Here is a 22,495-nt window from a genome sequence, read left to right on the forward strand (position 1 = left end):
AGGCGTCAATATCGTTGGATGTTATAACCGCCCTCGAATAGATTAAGTAATAACACCATTAGTCATCTTCTTATTATTTGTCTACCTAAGGTCACTGGACCTAAATTTCTCCTCTGTTACCGCTTTATTATATCCATAACTCACACTAGCATAATTTATTGAGGGGCATTTGATTTTCCAATACATTAACTTGGCATTTACATATTTGTCGTTATCCGGCGGTCCTCAGTTATAATCCATTTTCTATTAGTTTCAACTTTCTTAACTGTATTATTTTCTTCCTTTATTACGCCGTATGTACGCGAGTGCTACAAACTACTGGATGTATTTCCACCAATACTCATATTTAGAATACACCTATCCTTGATAGGTTTTAGGGCAAATATTGTTTCTAAATCCCTGAACTGACTGGGGGTTTATACGAAACCGAAACAGTGATTTTACACTTCCACAAAATATACACAACCACACTTAATGGAAATCTACCTACCTTGGTAGAAATTAATTTCTAAACCTTTTTTCTCATGTGCATCATTTCGATACGAGGATTAATGAGGGAGATATCATTAACGGACCGTTTTTCTGTACAATTCCCATCGGACTTGACTCACGAGCGGGTGCGTGTAAAGCGTATTCCTTACAACTTGAAAACTACTGAAGACATTCGAACCAAAATTTATATTTAGCATCCACCTGTCCGAAGGTAGGTTTTAAACGTAAATAACATTTCATGTTCCGGAATGGACTGGCGGTTTATAGGGAACACAAATGATGATTTTACTCTTCCACAATATATACAGAACAAGACCAACCTGACTGGAAATCGACGAAACGTGATGGAATTCCACCTCTAAACCTTTCTTTTCATGTGCATTTTTTCGTCAGCAGGATTAATAAGGGAGATATCATGAATGGTCACTTTTGCAGGTTAAGTCCAGCGGACATAGCCCAAAAGGTGTTTTACATGGAGCAGATTCCTTATCTATATAAATTTTGGCGAAATTTTCGTACAGCTTTATGTTTAAGGGGTAATAATGACCATCTCCATAATTTTTTGTTTAGTTTCCTGAAGGTCCTAATTTTTACCCGCCTCGCCCAAAATCCAGATTGCGGCATAATCTGCCAGACGAAAAAGAAGATAATTGAAATTTGACAAAATTATACGTTTTAGCCTGTAACGAAAGGAAAACATCCTAGATCATTAAATTTTTTACTTTTTATCCCTGAAGAATATCGAAATATGCAGGCAATTTTAATGATGGTGCAGACCTTGGGAAATTCCTATCACATAACAGATTGCACAATCTCCGTTCAATTTGGAATGATCTACAACCTTGGTCTTATGACTTTTTGCCGTATCTGTATCCCTTTTACGTTTGATTTTTCGCTATTAATTTGGAATTTTCACATGCATAATTCATACTTTCAATTACTTATATGAAATACAGAATCATCATACTATTCACGAAAATTGGCCCACCCAGTAGGCATATGTGAGCCAAATGCTATGTATGCAGCTGTCACATAATTATCCGAAAAGTAATGTAATGTGAGATAATCTTACAAAACCTTTACCCTGTTCCACGTTTCTAACTCAATCTCACCCAAGAATAGATGACATTTCATAGGACCAGCCATTTAGGCCACTAAATCCGGCGTGTCTTATGGTATAATCCTTTGTCGATATGACGTACGTTTAGTAGCAGTTAATCTGTAAATGAAGGTCTTCAATATTGTAAACACGCATATACTTTCGTATGTCTATCTATATATATTCACTGATGTCGATTTTTAGCAATCGAGAAAGGGTGGGTCTGATATTGTAATCTGTACTCCCCACACCGACTTTGACTGGCAGTAGGAAAGGGTTCCTTCTCCAACTCCTGTGTAACTGTCATTAGTGAGGAAGGCCTACAATTGTAATGAATAGTTCCCTTCTTGATTTGACTTGCAGAAGGCAAGTGAGCATGCAGTTTTGTTTAAAACTCCCCTACCCGATTGTGTTTGGCAGTAGGCAAGGGTGCCCGCCATTATAAAGAAATGTCCTCTTCTAAAATGTGACTGGCATTAGGCATAGTGGACTGCTATTTTGATGGAAACTCACCAACTTGGTGTGACTGGCAGTAAGCTGGCTGGCAGTAGGAAAATGGGCCTGGCATTAAAAATGGTAACTGCACAACTCAATTTCGAGTGATAGTAGGGTAATTGCCTACCATTATAATAGAAACTCCTCAACTGTAATCTGTCTGGAAGTAGGAAAGGGGGGGGGCTGCCATTTTAACGAAAACTCCCCAAATCGATTCTGTCCGCGTAGTAGGCAATGGGGCCTGCAATTATAATGTAAACTTTCCAACTCGATTGTGAATGGCAGTAGGCAAGTGAGCCTGCCGTTATATCACAAATCAGTAACAAACACTTTACAATGGAAACAACGTACGGGGACCTCCCCATGCTCTTTCTCGGATAACGCTAAGAGACATGCAATTTTAAAACAATCTTATTTACTGCATGTACACTATTTACTTCGATATTCGAATACAATGTAGAATACCGTAGCGAAGCACGGGTACATTCGCTAGTCGTAAATAAAATTGGTATGCAAAGTCGGGGAATAAGTCGCTACAATCTAGGCCATAAATAACTTTATTCACGCTGAGCGAAATGGTAGTTTAGGGGAAGGCCCAATATTTAATTCTCGAATATTTGTGTTATTAGTGGTCTTATTGACAATTACTATATAAATAAAGTTACATAGTATTAAATTTCCGATCATTTATGTCTTATATATTTTGACCGTACCGGCTATGATAACGGAGATATTCATGAATATGGATTTTAGTTGGTAAGATCATATCAGCGCCGTCACGAGAAAATGGGTAAACAGAATTTAATGAAAATCGGTATATAAAGTCGGGGAATAAGGAACTACAGTCTACGGTATAATTAATTTTAAGAGATGGCCTTATATTACAGAGTCGAAAGAAAACTGAATGTGAAGGCCTACAATACAGAAAGCTCATAACATTGATCAACAATAACATTACATTGACCATTGTTTGTTGTAATTTGCTTTGTGTCTGTGTTGCCATTCATCTCCGAAAGATGGGATTAATCATAGAGTTAGTATATTATACACTAGAGGTAGCATTGGCGCTGCAGTCGCGTGCGAAGTTGAACGAGCGCGCTGTTTGGCAAAAGCTGTATTGTTTGGCACTGTCACTACTGGAGCTTCCCGATAAATTGAAGTATATACTTCTGTGAAGGAAAATGCCAGTCTCCTGTGCAACTTATGGCTGCATAGAGAGGTTCATAAAGGGCAGTGGCGTATCATTTCACAGGTACGTTTCCTTGAAATTCATTTCCGTGCGTATACAATAATACTTTGGCCTACTTGGGCTGACTTCGCGACCGATTCCCCTGTCGGCGCGAATGAGTTTCTTTGGATCTTTCCTTGAAGACTGAAAATAAAGTTTTAGGAAATATAAGGGATGACATTTTCCTTTCGCTGAATGGCCATGCTTTTGAAAGCAAATATGCAGAAAAATCATGTGCATGATACCGAGCGAGTGGCTGCAGGCTTTAGGTCACGTAGCTGTCAGCTTGAACCCCACTGTCGGCAGCACTGAAGATGGTTTGCAATTTTTACACCTTAATTAAGACCACAGTCGTTTCTTTCCCACTCTTAGCCCTTTCCTGTCCCATAATCGCCGTAGGACCTATGTGTGTCGGTGTAACGTAAAGCAAATTGGTACAAAAAAGAAAATAAGAAAAGTTGTGCATGATAGCCTGGAACTGTGCTCCGTTTTTCAGTTTCTGTGTGTATTTATAGTATTAAAAGCTAATGGATATATTTTCTGTGTATACAGTTTGTTGCTTTCCCTTCGTATAGTACGTGTACTGTAGCAGTCCCCGTTCATACCTTACCAAACTTTAAAACTTAGAGCCTAAATGTGCAACACCGTGTGAACATCTGAGTCCTTTACTTTCGTGAATATTATTCCCTTAAATGGCGATAGCACTACAGGCCTATACAAGCAAAATACGTAAATTAATGACCGAGCCAGTTGGTAATGCGGTTAGAGCCACGCAGCTGTAAGTTTGCTTTCGAGAAATAGTGGGTTAAAACCCCACTGTCGGCAGCACTGAAGATGGTTTTCCGTGGTTTCCCATTTTCTCACCAGGCAAATGCTGGGGATGAACCTCATTTAAGCCCATGTGCGCTTCTTTCCCACTCCTAGTCCTTTCCTATCTCATCGTCGCCGTAAGACCCATCTGTGTCGGTGCGATGTAAAGCAAATTGTAAAAATTATTGTAATTTTTCAGTTCTCTTCAATCATATAATTTACCACTTTCCCTTTCCATTTTACAAGTTAAAATCTTAAAGCAAATCATACATTTCACGACAAGCTAAATAAAAACTCCATAAGAGGCTAAAACCATAAGCGAGTGTCATATTTCCACTTGCAATTGCATTTAGAAAACATCGATAATAATAATAATAATAATAATAATAATAATAATAATAATAATAATAATGGATTTACGTCCCACTAACTACTTATGCGGTTTTCAGAGACGCTGAGGTGTCGGAATTTTTTCCTACGGGAGATTTTTCATGTGCCGGTAAATTTATCTACAAGAGGTTGACATATTTGAGCATCTTCAAGTATAACCGTACTGAGTTAGGCTCGAACCTGCCAACTTGGGCTCAGAAAGCCAGCGTCTAAACCGGCGATGACAATATTTGGTCTAGTTTACCCCAAAATCTCGCCAACGTTTTTAGGCCTAAAAACTCTCTCATTCGCTTCGTACGAGAGAGGACATTTTCGGTCATTGGGCAGAATTATAGCAAATTCCTGGCCATTTACACAAAAGATAGCAAAATATACGTGCCCTCCTTCTAAACGTATTTTGTTAGAAGACCTAATATGAACAGCAAATTGATTTTGTGTTACTTAACTGCACCTGAACACCGTCCTCTTTTATCACTCATTTCTCCTGTATTTTTGCTTTTAGGGCTCTCGTTTTTACTAGAGAGAAGCATCGCAAGTATACTGTAGTATCTGAGAATGTTTACATGTTAGAAATGTAAATCGTATCTACATCCACAGAGTTTTAAAAGGTCCCAATTTACATTGATGAGTACGGCGGAGTGAGCCTTTTGCCAAACAGCTGCGATTTCAACATGCTCCGCTCGCTACAGTGATTGTCTCGTAGACGGTGGCGCCAATGCTACCTCTAGTGTGTTATTTACTAACTCTATGGGATTAATGCTGTATACCGAGGGTTTTTTTTTATTTGCTCTACGTCGCGCCGACACAAATGGGATACGAAAGGGCTGGGAGTGGGAAGGAAGCAGCCCCTACGTTATTTACGTGACAGCCCCAGCATTTTCCTAGTGTGAAAATTGGAGACGACGGAAAACCATCTTCAGGGCTGTCGACAGTGGAGTTCGAACCCACTACCTCCCGGATCCAAGCTCACAGCTATGCGCCCCTAACTGCACAGCCAACTCACCCGGTCGTACCGAGTATAACAGCCTGCCTGAACATTGGCGGGAAGTAGCTGGGGAGTTAGATACATTTCTGATACCACTGATACGTAACAGACTGGTTCATCATAGCATTCGAGCTATTCAATTCCTACTCTGAGGCACTGATTGGAATGAGCAGTGTGCATATTTAACAGAATAATGTCAGAGAAGTGTTCACAGCTGTCTGCGGTCTAGTCATTGCAACACTGGAACTTTGGACTGTTAGATTGGCACCGTAGTACTGTTCGTTAAAAGTGAGAAAATGTGCAATTTATTAATTTGCTCGAGTGTTTTATATAACATTGCTTTTAATCACTACATTCCCTCTGACGACTTCAGGTAGGAAAACCACAAAGACAGTCTTTCTGAGAATCCCGTAGCGAAGCAAGGGTACATCAGCTAATATATATTTCTGAAGTTTAAGTACTTTACACATTTTGGCAAAAACATTGTTATTATTTTTGTAATAGGCTGTCCATTTGATACTGGATGGTCTTCCGAAATCGAGATTGAGTTCATCAGAAAAGTCGAAGTTGTTGGTTTCAAATCGTTTTCTACCGAAAAATCGAGCTCGATAGCTGCAGTCGCTTAGGTGCGGCCAGCATCCAGTATTCGGGAGATAGTGGGTTCGAACCCCACTGTCGGCATCCCTGAAGATGGTTTTCCGTGGTTTCTCATTTTCACACCAGACAAACCCTGCGGTTGTACCTTAATTAAGGTTACGGCCGTTTCCTTCCTATTCCTAGCCCTTTCCTGTTCCATTGTCGCCATAAGACCTATCTGTGTCGGTGCGACGTAAAGCAACTTGCAAAGAAACAAATGTACGAGTATACCGAAAACGTACAATGATTTTTGTATTTTATACCGATTTTTATTTGAAAGCGGGCGATGGTGTGGTTGTATTTTAGGTTGGTGTTTTATTAGCGTTTAAACACGACGGCACATACTTTCACAGCCACTATATATGTCGTCGAGCTTCGTAGAACGTATTTCATAATAGCTATTTGAATGAAGTTTATTCTTGTGACTTGTTTACTTAATCTATATCTGGGAAACCCTCATTAAGTGACTCACTAAATTCGTTGTTGTCCGGCCCGGCGGTGTAGGTGGTAACGCATCCGCCTGTCACCCGGCGGCCCCGGGTTCCATTCCCGGCCGGATCAGGGTTTTTTAATTGTAAGTGATTAATATATTCTCTGAGCTGGGGACTGGGTGTTTGTGTCGTCCTTAACGTTCCTTTCTTCACATTCAACACTTTACACTTCCGCAATTTCCAAATACACACAGGTGCAAGTAGGGGCAAAAGATCTTTCTAGGTCGACGCCCCGAACAAATAGCATTTAAAAAAAATGTTGTCAGCGATTGACTCTGTGCTCATTTGAAGTATGCGGAAGTGTTTGAATAATAATAATAATAATAATAATAATAATAATAATAATGGTTTTACGTCTCACTAACTACTTTTATGGTTTTTGGAGGCCGAGGTGGAGGATTATTTTCCCGTAGGAGTTCTTTTACGTACCGGTAAATCTACAAACACTAGGCACTGAGCACCTTCTAATACAGTGCAACCTTGAGATCTCGAATTACCTCGATTATTTAGAGATATAGAGTGTTCCGAGGTATCTGTGGAACAGCAGAGGTGAAAGAAGGTGCGGGTTGGAATGGGTCTAACTACAAGGCCAAAAGATTAACCTAAAATTTCAATAAAGGTTATATTTTCAAAAATATCGAAACTTAACAAGATTTAGAGGCAATTTAACATTTTTCACTAGGTGAAATAACAATGGTCGCCTCTGTGGTGTAGTGGTTAGCGTGATTAGCTGCCACCCCCGGAGGTCCGGGTTCGATTCCCGGCTCTGCCACGAAATTTGAAAAGTGGTACGAGGGCTGGAACGGGGTCCACTCAGCCTCGGGAGGTCAACTGAGTAGAGGTGGGTTCGATTCCCACCTCAGCCATCCTCGAAGTGGTTTTCCGTGGTTTCCCACTTCACCTCCAGGCGAATGCCGGGATGGTACCTAACTTAAGGCCACGGCCGCTTCCTTCCCTCATCCTTGCCTATCCCTTCCAATCTTCCCATCCCCCTACAAGGCCCCCGTTCACCATAGCAGGTGAGGCCGCCTGGGCGAGGTACTGGTCATACTCCCCAGCTGTATCCCCCGACCATGAGTCTGAAGCTCCAGGACACTGCCCTTGAGGCGGTAGAGGTGGGATCCCTCGCTGAGTCCGAGGGAAAGCCGAACCTGGAGGGTAAACAGATGATGATGATGATGATGATGATGAAATAACAATGGAAAAATCAGGTACAAGAATAATTCTACGAAAGAGAGAACAAGTTCAATATTCGTTACAAGCCCTGGGCTCCAAGCCCCACTTTACATTCCTTGAGCTACCAGCCCAACCTTGCCAATGAAATCATTTGATTTAAGGGCAGAAAACCCCATCATACCAAGGAGCACTTGCTCCTAATTACCATGTTAAGCCTCTTAGAGGCCCCCATCAAACTACAAGAAAGAGCAGACCCGCACTCGATTTTACAAGCCTATCAAAGGCCACAACAAACTTTACTTCTAACTGCCCTCAAGGCACACTTGTAAATAAACAGGGGTAACTTGTACGCACTCTACTGGGCCTAAAATAAAAAATAATAGGTTACTTTAAATGGCCCTAAATGCAAAAGGAATGGAGGCGCGAGTTAACTCTCCTAAATGCACATTTTAAAACCCAAGAGGCACTAGGCCGATTACACAGGGGATAATCCCAATTTATGGAGGTGACTAGTATACAAAATAAATTTAACACATTAAAAAGGAAGAGAAAAACGGTTACGTGAACATAGTCACCTCAAATTCAAAAATGAAGGGGAGCTCGAGAGGGTAAAGCACTCTCTATCCCCAATTTACAGTTGAAGAAATTTGTAGTTTTTACATAGACTGAAAAGGGATTTACATTTTAAAGAGATGGGTTACATATTAAAGGTTTAGAACCTTCCCCGCGAGTTAAACTGCTGAGCTAGCAAGAAAAGATGTTAAATGGCCATTACCTTGTTGAAGATCTGTTGCCCGAAGAAAGAGGCGCTTCCTGCCCCCCTGCTACATATCCACACGCTCAGCTAGATGTTATTGAAGTGGCCCGGATACAAGAAAATCAGCAGTTTTTATAGCCTCGCGGAAAATTCGAGACCTTTCATGAATGATTAAGACCCGCCCACAAAAGTTTATTGGCTAACAGCAAAATTACACACAAATCGATGAAGAAACACCTTATTGGTGGGATATTAATTACAGAGATTTAGGATTGGTTAAATTCAAAACAGGCGGAAAGAAAGCTTAATATTGCCAACCCTCAAATGAAAGAACAAAATTTAGTAAAGACAAAACTTATGAATACAAAATTTCTCTAAGAAAGTTCATTCCTTCGCACCAGAGTGCATTATCATAGTTTTTTAGTAGAGACATCTGTTAGAGAATGTCCACCCTTCTTGATCAACAAAAGCAATTCAAAAACACTCAGTGACATCTTCTGATAAACAGTTGAGTTGATTCCGTTTTTAAAGTTCAGAGTTTCTCCTGTAGAGGAGTTTCAATTGGCGCAAGATTTAAACTTGCGTCGTAGAGATGTACCGCCCGGTACATATAGAATACCGTTTCTGAGCATGTGTAGCACATGATCGAATCATATATATCTACGGGCATAAACTGAATACAGGATTTTAATAGTATTTAAAATATACAAACAAACTCGTATTTTACGGCCTCACCGTAATTATAACTCTTATTATAGTAACTTTTTAGAAGACAGAATACAGTAGTGAAATATACCTCCATTAACACCCTTGGAAAACATCCAGTAGTCTCTTCTGTTTTTACTGTTAACCTTGTTTTCTTCCACATACTTTTATTACTGTGAAAACATTGTTTATTACATGCGACTGGCTCTGTATGTAGGATCGAAGAATAGCCACTGCACTGGTTTGGTATTTATTTATTTATTTATTTATTTATTTATTTATTTATTTATTTATTTATTTATTTATTTATTTATTTATTTTATTTATGTCTTTGTATGTGGCGAAGTTAGGGCTCACGGTCCTCTCTTAAACTTAACCACAACATACAGGAGATAATCACATAATTTGGAAAAGTTATATTAACAGTCGTCCGCCTCTGTGGTGTAGTGGTTAGCGTGATTAGCTGCCACCCCCGGAGGCCCGGGTTCGATTCCCGGCTCTGCCACGAAATTTGAAAAGTGGTACGAGGGCTGGAACGGGGTCCACTCAGCCTCGGGAGGTCAACTGAGTAGAGGTGGGTTCGATTCCCACCTCAGCCATCCTGGAAGTGGTTTTCCGTGGTTTCCCACTTCTCCTCCAGGTGAATGCCGGGATGGTACCTAACTTAAGGCCACGGCCGCTTCCTTCCCTCTTCCTTGCCTATCCCTTCCAATCTTCCCATCCCTCCACAAGGCCCCTGTTCAGCATAGCAGGTGAGGCCGCCTGGGCGAGGTACTGGTCATACTCCCCAGTTGTATCCCCCGACCAAGAGTCTGAAGCTCCAGGATACTGCCCTTGAGGCGGTAGAGGTGGGATCCCTCGCTAAGTCCGAGGGAAAAACCGAACCTGGAGGGTAAACAGATGATGATGATGATGATGAAGAATATTAAATTAATGGAGTAATATTATAACATATCATAATTGTTATTTTCAATGATTAATATTATCTAGTCTATCTACATCAGGGGCTGCCTAGCCGAGGCGGTAAAGGCGTGCTCGGTTCGCCCGGAAGGACGTGGGTTCGAATCCCCGTCAGGAAGTCGTAAAATTTAAGAAACGAGATTTCCATTTCCGGAGGTGTATATGGCCCTGAGGTTCACTCAGCCTACACCAAAAATGAGTACCAGGTTAATTCCTGGGGGGCAAAGGCGGCCGGGCGTAGAGCTAACCACTCTACTCCATCACCAGCCGAGGTTAATAATGGTGGAAGCTTTTACCTTCCACTCCTACAAGGGCCTTCATGGCCTGTACGGAGGTGACTTTGCTTTTTTTTTTTTTTTTAGCCTATGTACACACCTAACAAAAGCTCTCACTCATACACACTAACATTCATACAAGGTTATCACCTATTTAAGAGAAGAAGGCGGCTCCAGCTATTCTTGTTGGGAATCTTCTTCTTCTTGCTTGCCAGTAGTGTTGACGGTATCCGTAGCAGGTTCGGCGACATTTATGTAACCCTCAAAATCAGCTTCGCAGCTAACAAGCAGCTCATACTCCACCCATTCTTCAAGAATAGGAGTGACTTCCTCCTCTTAGAGTTCTGAAGCTCCTGAGTCGTCTTTCAAAAATCCTGCTTAATTGCATGTTTAATTGTTTCCTGCTTCAGATCAGCCCACGATTTACTCAGCATTCTGATCGATTGTAGTAGATTAATGTCCATTAATGACTCCTCGGATTCAGTTTTTCTCAGAATTCTCTGAACAGCGCTCTTCCTGTGGAAACGCTTTAAGTTTTTAATCACCCCTTGGTTCATGGGCTGTAGTTTGGATGTGAAGTTCGGTGACAAGAAGACCACGTGCACTGGCTATAACTCCTGAACGAGCATTTTGAGATGGGAGGGGCAGCGGTCTACGAAAGGGACGTAGAAACTTCTCGTCAATACCACGCAGCCAAGATTCGTAAATGAAGTTTGTTGTCCACGACTCCCGGGGCTGCTTTCGAACGTGACAGGTAATGAATTCACAACCGAGAAACAGCGAGGCTTTCCGATCACTAGGGCTCAGTTTCATCAACGTGGGTTAAATATACTCTAACCCAGGGGCCGTTTCGGTCAGTTGTGTATTCTAACCTCTCGCGAATTTCATCGACGACTTTACTGACGATGGTTTTTGACAGTTCCTCAGATAGATTTTGAAAGTCGTTCCTTCTTATTATAGGTCTATTTCAATTAGAAACACCATTTAACAGATCTAAATAAAGCAACTCTGCATCAGACGCAAGTTTTACAGTGGCCATTTAGCTTTTAACCTCGAGTTAACTATTTAATCCAGGTTAAACCCAGCTTTAACCTAGAGCTGACATTAACCCTCCCTGATGAAACAGAATGAATAGTCAAATACAGAGTTAAAACCAGTATAACTCGGGGTTAAGGTTTAATCCACGTTGATGAAACCGGCCTAGAAGTTTTAGTTTTTTGGCTCCCGTCATATTAGCTCCGAGTATCAATTAATTTAACACTTTCCTGTTAACAGTTCCTCACAAAACACAAATGCTGTTTTGCAGAGTTGATGTACAAAATTCGAGTTACAGGGTATTTTTTGCTTCAAGGGAGGAAACGTTTGCTTCGAGAAATCGAAAAATCCCTGTAATCGAATTTCGGTAATAGGGAAATAAATACTCGTGAAGAATAGGACAAACGGCCGGGAAATTGTAGTTACTTCAAAATAGTACGGCAAAGGGGTTCCCAAATACGCAGAGTCTGCACTTTTCTGCTGCGTCAGCACCCGAGTTCATTGACCCCTAGTAGTGTACCTAGGCCGGTTCCAACTCTGAAGTCATTAACCCGAGGTCATTGACCCCTAGTAGGCCTATAATAGGTGACAATGACGATTTGCGAATTTTGCATAAGAGAGCGCACCTAACCTCCCAGTCGGTATCTTGAGGAGTCTAACTACACTTTAACGGCTAGTTACCCTTCCCGATGACTAAGAGAGCAAGCCTAACCTCATGGAGGGTCCTAACCTTAGTTTTACGACTAGGTGCCCTTGTCGACTTGGTCAGTAGTTATCTTGAGGCTTAACCTTACAGGACGTAGTTTTACGGCGAGATGCCCTTCCCGACGTTATGTTGAGTAGTAGGACAATGATGAATCTTCGGACGTTGTTTTAAGTAGTATGTCAATGGCGATTGACATAAGTAAGCACACGTAACAACATGGCGGGCCATAGTTTTACGGCAAGATGCCCTTCCCGACGCCAATTGCACAAGATGGCGGCTATACACAGCTCCTTATGAGTCGGCTTAGGGGCGCTTGCGCAAGATGGCGGCTATACAGAGGCTCTTATGAGACGGCCTAGAGGCGCTTGCGCAAGATGGCAGCTATACATACGCTCTTATGAGACGGCATACGGGCTTACTGCGCAAGATGGCGGCTGCTCTTATGAGACGGCCTAGGAGCGCTTGCGCAAGATGGCGGCTGCTCATATGAAACGCTCGATGGGCGCTTGCACAAGATGGCGACTATACAAAGACGATCTAAGGGTGTATGCGCAAGATGGTGGCTATACATAGACTCTTATGAGACGGCACAGGGGCACTTGCGCAAGATGGCGGCTATACCGGCTTCTTATGGAGAAACATGTCGAGTTCCATTGTTAAATGGTTAGCATGCTGGCCTCTGGTCACAGGAGTCCAGCGTTCGGTTCCCGGCAGGGTCGGGAATTTTTACCATTATTGGTTAATTTCGCTGGCACGGGGGCTGGGTGTATATGTCGTATTCATCTTCATTTCATCCTCATCACGACGCGCAGGTCGCCTACGGGAGTCAAATCAAAAGAGCTGCACCTGGCGAGCCGAACAAGTCCTCGGACACTGCCGGCACTAAAAGCCATACGCCATTTCCGTTTCATTTCACTATTGTACCATGCTGTTATTTGTTTCGTCGCAAACGTGGTGTCCTTGATCCGACAAGTTGATGGGCCGTATGGTATAGGGCAGGGGTGCTCAACGTACGGCCCGCGAAGGCATTTCATGTGGCCCTGGTCTAGTTTTCATAATTTATGTTTTTGGTAGATACCGAAAAAACGAGATAATAAAAACTTTATTGTAATTTACGGTGAAAGGGGATAAAACCATAAGGAAAATCTGTGAATTATTCGTAGTTTTTTCTTGACATGATGTTTCTTTACCGGGCTGTAGAAAAATTCTAAGATGCATAATTATTCCCACCTTAAACGCAAGTAAGGTTTAAACTTCATCCGTTCACTTCTTGGAATTACAGCTGCAGACTTGCTGCCTGGAGAGTGAAAGGCTTTATGCATTCCACGGGGGATTAAATAGGCACAGTTATCTTGGGACATGCACAGAAAATGGCCAGTTTATACCCGGAAAGTGCTTTGAGAGATTCATTGTAGTTTACTACTTTACTGCGAACCACAGATATACAGTAAATAGACTGGCAGCGCTGTATCTCGTAGCATTGGTGCTAGTAAAGCCGAAAACTTGCGGCCGCCGCCATCTTACGTCACTACAGATCCACTGTAAACATTCATGTTAGTGTGCTACGTGCAGTTTCGGTTTATGTTGTTTTTATGTACATTTCATATTAATTGTTTGGCAAACTGCTGTGTGGCAGAATGGTGAATACCCGCGTAATATTTGGGCGTAGTTTTTCCTATTCAAGACGAAAGAAGAAGGAAGGAATAAGAGTTTCATTACACAGGCAAGTGGCTTACATGTGCACATGTACAATTCTTGTCTGCTTATTAACGCAATTAAATTCACTATTAAAGATGCCGAATTATGTAGGAGACACAGAGCACTTCCTTCCGATATATATTTGTTGGCGTGTCCCTCTTGTGATGGAGTGTGGCATAGGGAATAATAATAATAATAATAATAATAATAATAATAATAATAATAATAATAATAATAATAATAATAATTGTTACCGCGTTTTAGCGGTAGGTAGAGGTGAAAGAAGGTGCGGGCGTGAACGGGTCTCAAACTACGGAATCAGAGTTAATGTAATATTTTAACAAGGTTATATTTTCTTTTTAAAATGAAGAAATAACAAGCATTGCAGGTACAGAGTAGCAAGTCAACAAAATGTAGGTACAATATTTACTGGATTTGGGCTCAGCGCCCTTACTTCACAATTCGTGGGCAATCAGCCCAACCTTACTTCAAAATAAGTTTTACCAGAGGGGCAGAAAACCCCATTCATGTTCAGGAGCACTTGCTCCAAATTACACTGAAAAGCCTCCACGAGGCATACAACACTCAATTTTCGAAAAAGAGCCACTCGCTCTCAACTTTAAGCCTCTCAAAGGCCACACCAAACTCCACCTTCAAGTTGTCCTCTCAGGACATAGACACAGGGGTAACATACCCAACCTACTGAGGTCAATTAAATGAAAAAGGGTAATTACAATGACCTCTAAAGAAACAATTTGAGAGGAGGCGATCTGCACTCCTAATGTATTTGTTTCAAAACCTAATTTGGCTCTAGGCCACTGATGCAAGGGCTAATCCCATACTACGGAGGTGACTTTAGAAAAGAAACAAATTTACATAATGTTAAGGAAGAATTGGTTGAGAAAATAAGTTCACCTCAAAACAATATGAGTGGGAGCTCGAGAGGGTTAAGCACTCTCTATCCCAATATGTAGTTTAAAAGATAGAATAGATACAAGTTTCTTAACATTTTTAAGGAAGGTTACATAATGGAAAAACTTCGGACCCGCCCCGAGAGTTAAACTGCTGAGCTAGCAAAGAAAGAAGTTATTAATTGGCCATTACCTTGTTGTTGACCGCTGCCGAAGAAAGAGGCGCTTCCCGCCCCCTGCTATGTACTTTACACACTGAAAGATGGAACAGAAGTGGCCCGGAGACCCTAAAATCAGCAGTTTATATTCTCTCGCGGAAGGTTCGAGGCGTTAGGGGAATGAAAACACCCTCCCACAAACTCTTTATTGGGTAGGATACAGCAACATCTTCAAGTTGGGGGAAGATAGATCCGATTGGTCAGAAATTAATAAAAGAAATTCGGGATTGGCTAAATACAAAACAAGGGGAAAGAGAGGGGTATACAGCCAACTTAAACAATAACAGAAAGAAATTTAACAAGAAACAAACTTTTGAAATAAAAATTTCTCCAAAAAATAGTTCTTTCACTCCGCACTAGGGTGCACTATTGTTGATCTTCAGTAGTGTCCTCTAGAAGAGAAAGTTCACACTTCTTACTACAAGCAAAACAAAATACGTCGAAAATGACACAGTTCAAAAACTCTAAAATTTCCAGGTAGTGACATCTTCTGAGAAACTTGAAAATTAATACCGTCAATAAAGTTCAGACTTCCTCCAGCAGAGGAGTTTCAACTGGCGCACTTTTTAAATTAGCGGCGTGGAGGTGTACCGCCCGGTACAATAATAATAATTGTTCCGGGATATATGTGGAACGCAGAGGCGAAAGAAGGTGCCGGAGTGAATGGGTCTAACTACCAAATCAAAGTTAATTTAAAATTTCAACAAAGGTTATATTTTTTCTTTTTCAAAATTAACAAAGTAACAGGTACCAGTAGCACTAAACCGGTCTAGTAAAGACAAGATTGCTGGTATAGACAGGTCTTAGGCTTCAAGCCCTTACTACACAATTCCTGAGCTACACGCTCAACATTACAAAGGTCACCATTTATGCAAGGGCAGAACACCCCTCAATACATGGAGCACTTGATCCCAGTTTTTAACCTCAAGCCTCCCAGAGGCACTTTAACATCACTTGAAAAGAGCTGACACGCTCTCAGTTTTTCAAGCCTATTCAAGGCAATATCAGACTTTACAATTACTTGCCGTCAAGGCACAACTTACACAAATGAAACGGGGGTATCTCGTACCCAACCTACTGGGCCTTAGCAGAAAAAGAACAGGTTAAGTAAATGGCCCGAAACTCCAAGTTGAATGGAGGCGTGTACTTGCACTCCTAAATATGCATTCTTAAAACCTAAAAGGCACTAGGCCGATGGAACAGGTGCTATTCCCAACCTATGGAGGTGACTCGTATAAGAATAACTTAAGACATTACAGAAAGGAAGAAAACCAGCTATAAAACGTAGTCACCTCAAACCATTATGAAGGGGAGCTCGAGAGGGTAAATCACTCTCTATCCCCGAATTACAGTGGCAGATTTTATGAAATTTTTACATTAGCCGGCAGAACTTACATTTTAAAGAAGAAGGTTACATATTAAAGTTTCGGACCTATCCCTCGGTTTAAACTGCGGAGCTAGCAAGAAATAAGGATGTTAAATGGCCATTACCTTGCTGAAGAACTGCTGCCTGATGAAAGAGGCACCTCCCGCCTCCTGCTTCACATACACACACTCAGTTAGATGTTGATCAAATGGCCAAGAGACATGAAAATCCGCAGTTTATAAACCCTCGGGGAAAGTTCGAGACCTTTCATGAATAATCAAGCCACACCTTCTCACTTTTATTGGCTAGCTTAAAGTTACACACCAAATCGAAAAAGAAGCCTGTGATAGGCCGAAAATTTATTACAGAAATTAGGGATTGGCTGAATTCAAAACTGGCGGAAAGAAAAGATAAATATTGCCAACCCAAAAATGAATGAACGAAATTTAGTAAAGATAAAACTTAAGAATACAAAATTTCTTCAAAAAGGGTTCCTTCACTTCACACCAGGCTGCATGATCATAGTTTTTGTAGTGACATCTGTTGCAGAAAGTCCAAACTTCTTGATAAATGGTAAACAAAACGCGTAGAATTTTATACAGTACTGGAAACTTCACAATCACAAAATTAAGGAGGTGACATCTTCTGAGGAAAAGTTTAAGTAGATTTAGTTCCAAGTTCTGTGTTTCTCCTGTAGAGGAGTTCTAATTGGCGCAAGATTTAAATGTGCGGGGTAGAGGTGTACCGCCCGGTACAATAATAATAATAATAATAATAATAATAATAATAATAATAATAATAATAATAATAATAATAATTGTTCCGGGGTATCCGTGGAACGCAGAGGTGAAAGAAGGTGCCGGGATGAATTGGTCTAACTACAACGTCAAGGATTGAATTGAAACTTAATCTGAAGATTATATTTTCAGAACTTCAAACTTAACAATTTTTCATGTCAATAGTACAGGTACACATAGCAATTCTTAAACAAGATTATGAACAATTCTAGATTCAGAACCTTAAAATTTGGGCTTTAAGCCCCTAGTTTTACAATTTCCTGAGCTACAAGCTCAAAATTGCAAAATAGCACAAATTATTCAGTAGAAAAAATCTCCTAATTCAATAGCACTTGCTCTCCAACATCTGAATATCCAGCCTTACAGAGGCACTCTTTACAATTACAAAATTTTGGAAAAGAGCTAAAAGACTCTCAGTTTCTTCTAGCCTATTCAAGGTAATATCAGAAAATTACAATCACTCGCCCATCAGGGCACAACTTACAACAAGGGTATCTAGTACCCCACCTACAGGGCCTTTGCGGAAAAGAACAGGTTAAGTAAACGCCCTGAAACACAAACTGAATGGAGGCGTATGCTTGCACTCCTAGATATGAACATTAAAACAACCTAAGTGACTCTAGGCCGATGAAACAGGGGCTATTCCCAAACTACTGAGGTGACTCGTATAGAAATTACTTTACCACATTACAGAATGAAAAACAGTTATAAAAACATAGTCACCTCAAACCAAGAGAAAGGGGATCTCGAGAGGGTAATTAATTCTATATCCCCGCTTTACAGTTAAAGACTTTACGAAGTTTTTACATTAGCCGAAATAAGATTTACATTTTAGAAAAGTTGGTTGCATAGTTAAAGATTCGGACCTTTCCCTCGGGTTAAACTGCCGAGGTAGCAGAAAGAAAAGTTATGTGTGTTACCGTGTTTTGGTGGTAGGTAGAGGTGTAAGAAGGTGCGGGCGTGAATGGGTCTCAAACTACGGAATCAAAGTTAATGTAAAAGTTAACAAGGTTATATTTCCTTTTCAATATTAAGTAATAACAAAGAACAGGTACTTAGTAGCCGAAACACAATTTGAAATGTACAATTACAGGGATTACAGAGTTTGGGCTTCGAGCCCTGAGTTCACAATTTTTGAGCAACTAGCCCAACTTTCCGATATACAAATTTTAACAAAGGGGCAGAAGACCCCAATCAAACCCTGGAGCACTTGCTCCAAATTACACAGTAAAGCCTCCTCGGGGCATACAACACTCCGTTTCCAAAAGAGCCACACGCTCTTTAATTTAAGCCTCTCCTAGGCCACACCAAACTCCACCTTCAAGTTGTCCTCAACGGACATAAACACAGGGGTAAAATACCCAATCTACTGAGGTCTATTAAATGAAAAGCAGGTTAATTGAATGACCTCTAAAACAATTTGAGAGGAGGCGAACTTGCACTCCTAATACACTTTGATTTTAAAACCTACTTTGGCACTAGGCCGTTATTACAAGGGCTAATCCCATACAACAGAGGTGACTTAATAGCAATTTACATTACATTACGGAAGAATAGGTTGAGAGAATAAGTTCACCTCAAGACGATGTGAGTGGGAACTCGAGAGGGTTAAGCACTCTCTATCCCGATATGTCGTTTTAAAATAGAATAGATACCAGTTGTTTTTACATTTTAGGAAAAGGTTACATGGTTGAACGCTTAGAACCCGCCCCGAAAGTTAAACTGCTGAGCAAGAAAAGAAAGAATTTATTAATCGGCCATTACCTTATTGTTGACCGCCGCCGAGGAAAGAGGCGCTTCCCGCCTCCTGCTATGTACTTAATACACTGAAAGATGGAACAGAAGTGGCCCGGAGACCCTAAAATCAGCAGTTTATATACTCTCGCGGAAGTTTCTAGGCGTTAGGGGAATGAAAACACCCGCCCACAATGTTTTTATTGGATAGGACCCCGCAACAGATACAAGTTGGGGGAAGATACACCAGATTGGTCAGAAATTACTAAAAGAAATTCGGGATTGGATAAATCTTAAACAAGGGGAAAAAGAGGGGTATACAGCCAACTTAAACAATAACAGAAAGAAATTTAACAAGAAACAAACTTTTGAAATAAAAATTTCTCCAACAAAATAGTTCTTTGACTCCGCACTAGGGTGCGCTATTGTTGATCTTCAGTAGTGTCCTCTAGAAGAGAAAGTTCACACTTCTTACTTCAAGCGAAACAAAAACACATCAAAAGTGACACAGTTCAAAAACTCAAAATTTTCCACGTGGTGACATCTTCTGAGAAAGTAGAGAATTAATAGAGTAGATAAAGTTCAACCTTCCTCCAGAAGAGGAGTTTCAACTGGCGCAACTTTTAAATAAACGGTGTAGAGGTGTACCGCCCGGTACAATGTGCATTACCTTGTAGAAGTTCTAGCAGCTGAGGAGGCCGCCCGCCTCCCGCTTTGACACATGCACTCAGTAAGATGATGATCAATTGGCCAAGAGACGTGAAAAGCCGCAGTTTATAAACCCTCAGGGAAGGTTCGAGATCTTTCACGACTAAACCAGCCACTCCCTCTCAATTTTATTCGGCCAATTCAACACTCAGAATCGAAGAAGAAGTCTGTGATAGGTTGAAAATTAATTACAGAAATGTTTGATTGGCTAGATTTAAAATTGGCGGAAATAAAAGGGAAATATTGCCAACCCAAAAATAAATGAGCATCAGTCAGTTACAAAACTTAGAAATACAAAATTTCTTTAAATTATAAGTTCTTGCACTTTGCACCAGGGTGCATTATCATAGTTTTTTGGTAGTGTCATCTGTGGAGAAATGTCCAGACTTCTTGATGAATGTCAAAGAAAGCAAGTAGAAATTCTCTCAGGTAAGGCAACTGCACAATAACAAAATTACATCATATTTCTGTGGTGACATCTTCTGAGTAAAGTTCTAAGTTGGTTTAGTTTTATTTTCACTGTTTTGCCACTAGAGGAGTTCGTTTAGGCGCTAAATTTAAATGCGCAGCGTTGGGGTGTACCTGCCGGTACAATAATAATAATAATAATAATAATAATAATAATAATAATAACAATAATAATAATAATAATAATAATAATTGTACCGGGGGGTACAGCTCTACGCCGCGCATACAAAATGAGCGCCTAAAAGAACTCCTGTATCTATCAAATATGAATACAACAAGTTAGAATTTTTCTCTGAAGATGTCACCACTAAAATCTGATATAATTTTGTTATTCTGAAGTTTCCTGAACTGTGTGAATTTCTACTTGTTTTTCATTCATCAAGAAGTTTGGACATTCTCCCATAGATGACACTACCAAAGAACTATGATCATGCACCCTGGTGCGAAGAGAAAGAACTTTTAATTTAAAGAAGTTTTGTATTCATAAGTTTTTTTACTAATTGATATTCATTTACTTTTGGGTTGGCATTATTTATGTTTTCTTTCCGCCAGTTTTGAATCCAGCCAATCCCTAATTTCTGGAATTAATTTTCTACCAATCACAGACTTCTTCTTCTTCTTCTACTTCGATTTACAGTGTAATTTTTAAATTCACCAATAAAAGTGAGAGGGTGTGGCTAGTTTAATCTTGAATGATCTCGACTTTTCCCCGAGGGTTTATAAACTACGGATTTTCACGTCTCTTGGCCAATTGATCGTCGTCTGACCTAGTGTGTGTGTCCAAGCAGGAGGCGGACGGCGCCTCTTTCATCAGGCAGCAGTACACCGACAAGGTAATGGCCACATAACATCTTTATTTCTTGCTAGCTCCGCAGTTTAGCCTGAGGGAAAGGTCCGAATCATTAACTATGTAACCTTGTTTTCCTAAAAATGTAACTTTCTGCCGGCTAAAGTAAAACATAAAATCTTTAACTGTAAATCGGGGATATAATGTGATGTACCCTCTCGAGTTTCCCTTCATATTGGTTTGAGGTGACTACGTTTTGTAACTGGTTTTCTTCCTTTCCGTAATGTCTTAATTTATTCTTATACGAGTCACCTCCATAGTTTGGGAATACCCCCTGTTTCATCGGCCTTGTGCCTTTTAGGTTTTATGTGCTCATATCTAGGAGTGCAAGCATTCGCCTCCATTCATTTTGTGCTCGGGCCATTTATTTCACCGTGTTTTCCTTTTACATGAAGGCCCAGTAGGTTGGGTGATAAATAGCCCTGTATAATCATTTTCCTATTGTAAGTTGTGCCTTCAGAGGCCAGAATTTGTAAGCTGATGTTGCCTTGAGTAGTGTTGGAAAACTGAGAGCCTTTTAGCTCTTTTTCAAAGTTTTTGTAAGATTAATGAATGCTTCTTGAAGGCTAAATGTGGTAATTTTGGGAGTAAGTGCTCCATGAATTAGAGGATTTCTGCCCTTTGAACAAATTTGTGCTCGTCTGTAAATTTGAGCTGGGAGCACAAAAATTGTAAAACTAGGGGCTTGAAGCCCAAGAGTGTTAAAGTTCTGTTTCTTGGATTTTTCTTAGTCTTGTTTCTAAATTGCTATTTTGTACCTGAAATGTCATTGTTATCTCACTAAGTGAAAATTTGTTAAGTTTGATCTTTTTCAAAAATGTGACCTTCAGTTTACGTTTTAACCCTATAATGCCCGCGGCGTGACAAATTTGTCACACGACTTTCAGATGCTATCAGAAGCTATAATACCTCTCTTTTATTGTTCCCGGGCCATATTTGAAGAAAATATCCACCTGAGTGTGTTCACGACTGTGTGACAAATGTGCTACACTGGGCATTAAGAATAAAAGAGATGTATTATAGCTTCTGATAGCATCTGAAAGTCGTGTGACAAATTTGTCACTCCGGGCATTATAGGGTTAAATTCAATTCTTGACATTTTATTTAGACCCATTCACCCCGGCACCTTCTTTAACCTCTTTCTGCTCCACGGTTAACTCTGTAACAAGTGGTAGCAGAGCGTGGTTGAATGGGTCTCAATTAAGCCCCTTTTGACGACTAAACATAGAATCTGTTTCGAACTCTAAGAATTTTCTCTGTCGCTGGAATTTCTTTTTTTCGTATTCCAAATTTGTAAATTTCTTTCATTATGTCCGGCCCTCGCGAAGTCCTCCATCCCGGCTACTTGCGCAAGGAGGAATTAATTTACGAATTACTTATTAGGAATGTTGAATCTGGAGGCACGGTTGCGGCAGATACCACCCAGCTCAAAGAGTCATTAGAATTACCTATTAGTATCCCAACTTTGGGAGAGATGGAAATTGATGAGGCTCTCCCCACTATCACTG

At 40.6% G+C, this 22,495-nt stretch overlaps 1 protein-coding gene across 3 annotated transcripts in view; it reads left to right on the forward strand.

The window, feature by feature from the left end:
• Nucleotides 1–22,495, forward strand: part of Mctp (multiple C2 domain and transmembrane region protein) — a 1,410,470-nt gene that overhangs the window by 1,029,923 nt on the left and 358,052 nt on the right. The window contains exon 8 of one of the 3 annotated variants that reach the window (XM_068227784.1): nt 5,085–5,095. The exons of the other annotated variants lie outside the window; for them this stretch is intronic. Coding sequence (XP_068083885.1) covers nt 5,085–5,095 — 11 coding nt within the window. The remainder of the gene's footprint in view (nt 1–5,084; nt 5,096–22,495) is intronic. 3 annotated transcript variants of the gene reach the window in all.

Source organism: Anabrus simplex, chromosome 5 (assembly GCF_040414725.1).
Source record: "Anabrus simplex isolate iqAnaSimp1 chromosome 5, ASM4041472v1, whole genome shotgun sequence".
In the NCBI taxonomy this organism is placed as follows: domain Eukaryota; kingdom Metazoa; phylum Arthropoda; class Insecta; order Orthoptera; family Tettigoniidae; genus Anabrus; species Anabrus simplex.